This window comes from Ictalurus furcatus, chromosome 2, assembly GCF_023375685.1.
Source record: "Ictalurus furcatus strain D&B chromosome 2, Billie_1.0, whole genome shotgun sequence".
NCBI classification, from domain to species: domain Eukaryota; kingdom Metazoa; phylum Chordata; class Actinopteri; order Siluriformes; family Ictaluridae; genus Ictalurus; species Ictalurus furcatus.
In genome coordinates this window covers 9,520,981-9,525,999 of record NC_071256.1, presented here as the reverse complement: position 1 = coordinate 9,525,999, position 5,019 = coordinate 9,520,981, and the positions used below count along the sequence as shown (strand labels likewise).

At 36.6% G+C, this 5,019-nt stretch overlaps 1 protein-coding gene across 2 annotated transcripts; it reads left to right on the top strand.

Moving 5' to 3' along the window:
* Positions 1 to 1,293: 1,293 nt before the first annotated feature.
* hlx1 (H2.0-like homeo box 1 (Drosophila)) lies at positions 1,294 to 4,380 on the top strand. Of its 2 annotated transcripts, XM_053647045.1 has the most exons (4): positions 1,294 to 2,138; positions 2,488 to 2,643; positions 2,921 to 3,105; positions 3,679 to 4,380. In XM_053647045.1, exons 1-4 carry the CDS (start codon positions 1,703 to 1,705, stop codon positions 3,994 to 3,996), a joined length of 1,095 nt encoding a protein of 364 aa, XP_053503020.1. In that variant the 5' UTR covers positions 1,294 to 1,702; the 3' UTR covers positions 3,997 to 4,380. The 2 variants fall into 2 exon arrangements, with proteins under 2 accessions (XP_053503020.1, XP_053503028.1); XM_053647053.1 differs by lacking the exon at positions 2,488 to 2,643 and having other exon boundaries at positions 1,498 to 2,138.
* The last annotated feature ends 639 nt before the right edge of the window (positions 4,381 to 5,019 follow it).

The window sequence follows — 5,019 nt, the reverse complement described above, 5'->3', positions numbered from 1 at the left end:
GGCACATCTTCTACATCCTTTTCCATGGATTGTTTTGACTGTAAGATCCAGGGTAAACATTACATTTCATCTCTAAATTTAAACCGGAAAAGTGTCACTCTAAAGCGTCGTGGTAAGAGCTAGTCAGGGTCATAGACCTTTCCGGCATAATAAATCAGCCGTAATGAACGCCTCAAAAGGAAGATAGAAACAGAGTGACGCATTTGTTAAAACATCTCAGGAATAACTGTTACTCTTATTTTAATTCTGATGGACACGTACAGTATGTTAACAGACATTTATGATATGAACGAATTACGTTAATTTATGTTAATGCTAAACGAAATGCACGGTACAATCATAATTTCAGTGGATATTTAATATTACTTTGAAACAAAATAGTGCTTTGTATTCGTAAATGATGTATCTGTAACGGCAGCAATAATAAAAACAACAACAACAACAACAACAACAACAACAATAATAATAATAATAATAATAATAATAATAATTCTACACTTCTCTTTCTAGCACAGCCATAATAAGAGAGTGAGGGGTTGCACTTGGGTTGTAGCATACATATGGATGAAGTATCGCTTCTGAAGTTAATTGTGTTTTCGTTTTAGAGGAGAATAGATTTCCTTTGTTTATTATAAGCATAGAGACGGATTTGCGTCACCATGCAACTTGCAGGTTGAGATAAAGTTGCACAAATATTGAAAAAAGGAAGTGCTAACAGTCATTATAAAGTCCCCCCTCCTCGCTCCGGAGGAAATATGGACCTCCGCTGTACCCTAAAATACTGACATCTTCTATTTTGGGATAAATCTAGCAGGAATATCCGCTCATTTAGGCTTGAATCAGAGCCCTTAAAAACAGGATGGCCTGCATCGAGAAACTCCTGTTTCCTAATCTCACTGGACCAACAAGGAACCGAGACCTACTTTTTTTCCTTTTAGCCAGTAATAAAGCATATTTATTTATTTGATAGTTATGATTATACAATTTTACACTATTAGTTTTAGTTATCAAGTCATCTCAGTATTAGGTAATGTTCATTATTGGTCAGATGACCAGATGATAAATTATATATATATATATATATATATATATATATATATATATATATATATATATATATATATATATATATATATATAATTACAAAAAAAACATTAAATGAAAATAAATAAATAAATAAATAAATACATTAATACGGTGCTGTGGTTACTTTAGCATTTAAACCAATTTGTTCTGAACTAAATACTTTGCCACTGATAATGACAGTGTCACTGATAAAAAAAGAAACAAGTAACATAAGAAGTAATATAGTGCAATAGCAGGGGGTTGAATCGCATTAGCAGTGTAGTGCTCTATATATAATTAGATCGCAACGATGAAATCCGATGGTAATTCTGATAGCTACACTTACTGTCTTCAGTACTTGTATTTCTTTCCCAGGGCTTCACTAATGCATCAAGGGGAAGTGGGAACGGCTTCTGAATCTCCATTGGCTAAGACTGAGCCAATCAGCATCTCAGTAGAAACTTCTGCGTAGAACTTCTTGGACCACAGATTGGGATTTCATACTTGAGAACATTTCTGGCGTGTAGAGAAAGCGATGCACGTCATTAAATAAAGCGCTTATTCCTGTTACACAGTGTATACTTAATGACGTGATTCTCTTTTAAACACAAAGATATAGACGAGCTAAAAGAGGAGGATGTATACAGCCGGGCTGAATCCCCTTTACGCGTCAAATTTTAGTCTCTGGTCCGCCTATTGTTCGGGGGGTTTTGCAATGGACACTGTTAAGAAGCCTTCGTTTTGCATTGCTGACATACTGCATTTTGGAGACAACGAAAACGTCGCTGGGTCTTCAGCGCTCGTGACCCATATGGGAGCCAGGGCTCAAGTTCATTCCACGGCATCTCCGCTTCGCCCATCTCCCCTAGCGCCGGACACATCCGTATTCGGTGGGAGAGTGAATGCAGCGTCTGCCTACCACAGGCATGGAATACACTTGACCTCTGTGGCGAGAACAACATTCTTTTCTCAATCAGTACCTCCACTTTCTAGCAAAGATCTCAAGTTCGGCATTGATCGGATATTGTCTACAGACTTCGAGCCAAAATCAAAAGAATCGTCATCACTAAGAGGTAAATACCAAGTTAAACACAGATTTTTCTTCTCAAGAATCAAGAAATTATCTGATAAGACTATCAAACGCCCAATTTTACATAGGCGTATGCATTTAAAAGGCGGTGTTAAATAGAGGGGTGTTTAAAGTGGCCTGTTCCGGTTGGGCTAAAGTATAATCCGTCTTAAAAAGTCACCAAAATGCAGCACGTTATTGGAGAGCTTTTCTTGACCACTTTTGTTGTCTGCAGAATAGTCCCAAAATGAATCCCAGTAGTTTTTTTTATTATTATTTATTTATTTTTAAAGATTTCTACATTTTACCTTGTTTATAAAATATACATACATTACTGTGTTTTCTGCATACAGATCACACGTCTGTTGTTAGTTCGCATCGCCATTCAGTCTCCGTGCAGCCGAGCGCAAGTCAGTACTTCGCCTCCATAGAGCCGGGGATGAGCGACGCATCCTCCATTATAAGTTCCTCCAGACAATCAGGGCATCAGTATCAGGACACTTTCCCAGGTAGTGTGGCACTCCCCTGTCAATTCTCAGTACAAACGATTTTACTTTAATTCTGCTTTGCACTGTTAAAGCAAGAGATATTATTTAGGACATTTATGTAGCTGTGGCATAGCCTATACGATGCTATCGTGTCCGTCATTGCCATCCAAATAATACAGTTAATTAAAATGTATTAAAACTTAAAATGATATCTCTCGAAATGACATTATGTAGCCTATAAATACTCCAGTGCCGGAAAACTGGTGTAAGCAACCATATGCTGTTTGACTTTATACAGGACCCTATGCAGTTCTCACCAAAGACACAATGCCACAGACGTACAAAAGAAAAAGGTCCTGGTCCAGAGCTGTGTTCTCCAATCTACAAAGGAAGGGTCTTGAGAAACGATTTGAAATTCAGAAGTACGTCACGAAACCGGACAGAAAACAGCTTGCTGCGATGCTGGGACTTACGGATGCTCAGGTAGGCTGTGTAATAATAATATTAATAATAATAATAATAATAATAATAATAATAATAATAATAATAAAAAGGTGTGTGTGTGTGTGTGTGTGTGTGTGTGTGTGTGTGTGTGTGAGACAGGAGACACAGGAAGCATACGCCGTGCAGATAATATAAAAATACTGAAAAGCTTTTGCTTCTCTGAGTTGCGAAACGAGTATTCATGGGGAAATGAAAGTCAATTATAACGACTTTTGTAAATGATGAACGGTCATAGCAGATAACTGTGTAGTGTAAAGCTAAGTAGGCCTATTATGATAAATAATTTTAACAGCACATAGCGGGGGGTGTGTGTGTGTGTGTGTGTGTATATATATATATATATATATATATATATATATATATATATATATATATATATATATATATATAAGTCAATATGTTCATTAATAATTATTTTTAGACAATGAATAGCATCTTGGAGCCATGTAGCGCGGAATATAGTGTACATATAGCAAACATTTATAATTGTGTTTGTTATTTCATTTTAAAATACCTTTGGAGCAGTTTATTAAACAATTTCCTTATCTTCAGGTCAAAGTGTGGTTTCAGAACCGCCGAATGAAATGGAGACATTCCAAGGAGGCCCAAGCGCAAAAGGACAAAGAGAAGGAGCAGTCAGATAAAACCGAGGCCGAGTCGGAACAGAAAGCCCGTGACGAGTCCGAGTGCGATACCGAGCAAAGCGATTCCGACTTCGACGAAGAAGCAGAACAGAAAAGAGATACGAACATTACTGAATCCAGCAAACACAGCGTTATCATCGCCGGGCCTCTTCCTGTAGACCCTGAAATCATGGCGTCAACAAACACCGTGACAGAGACAACAGCATCCTCACAAATAGCGTTTTGACTTTGTTGGAAAATCAGCATTTGTGAAGCGTAAAGACCACTAAGATCCATGTCAAAGCCCATTAAGCGTTTTAAAGGAGAGAACGCAGTTCAGCCAGTAAGACGGGCCTGGTTAGTTCGTGCCTGGGACACTTCGTTGCGAAAAGTAAATATATCCAGTGATGTCACTGACTTGTTCCTATATAAGGGGAAATTTCAATCTTGTGAATATCTTGTGAATTTGATCATTGTGAATATTCATCTGAACCACTTCTTGTTCACCTTATGACCTCTGGGATTTTACTCAATGTAAATGTTATCTTAAAGTTCATGAATCTGACTGTATTATATTTTAGGTATTTGCACTGAAGATGTAAATAAAAGTTTAGCTTTTTTTCTTATTCGATACCTGTTTTGGTAATAGTTGATGTGCCTCCAATACCAATACTATTATATGATCAACAGAAAACTTTATTATTATTATTATTATTATTATTATTATTATTATTATTGTCAAACATATGTTAAAAAATCAATGTCACGGAGAAATTTTGGTATGTTCTTAAAGAAAGTAGGATATTCAGTAATACATAATTCAGATTAAATCTCACTGAGGCTGTTTGGTTTTACCTGCAGAAAAAGAAGCAAACGAGACAGGCAATATCACCAAAAGACCTGTAGCAAGTTCTCTGAGACGCTTTGAACTATCAACCAGCTGATTTGCTTATAAAAGTGCTTGGCGATGTACCTTAGAGAATATTTTAGAATGCAGGTTTAAAAGGAAAAGGAAAAGGGTGGTCACAGCAAATATGGATTTGATTTTGGTTTTATTTTATATGTAGACATTTACATTCTGTTTTTCTGAAAGCATCTTCGCGTCACAGATATTCTTTACATATGACCTTATATATACATATATAAGGTCATAAGTGCATGATAAGATGAAAAGCTGCAATTGTATTTTTGGCCCCGAAGACCCTTTTGCTCTGAGAAATGTTAGTTGGGAAAATTTGGCATCTGGCATTTGGCAACAATAAACAGAGAG

Bases quoted from the DNA above. Each gene is read 5' to 3' on its own strand.
- hlx1 (XM_053647045.1), top strand. From the start codon at position 1,703: ATGTATACAGCCGGGCTGAATCCCCTTTACGCGTCAAATTTTAGTCTC. The intron at 2,644-2,920 runs GTAGTGTGGCAC...GACTTTATACAG, and splicing joins GTATCAGGACACTTTCCCAG to GACCCTATGCAGTTCTCACC. The intron at 3,106-3,678 runs GTAGGCTGTGTA...CCTTATCTTCAG, and splicing joins TGGGACTTACGGATGCTCAG to GTCAAAGTGTGGTTTCAGAA.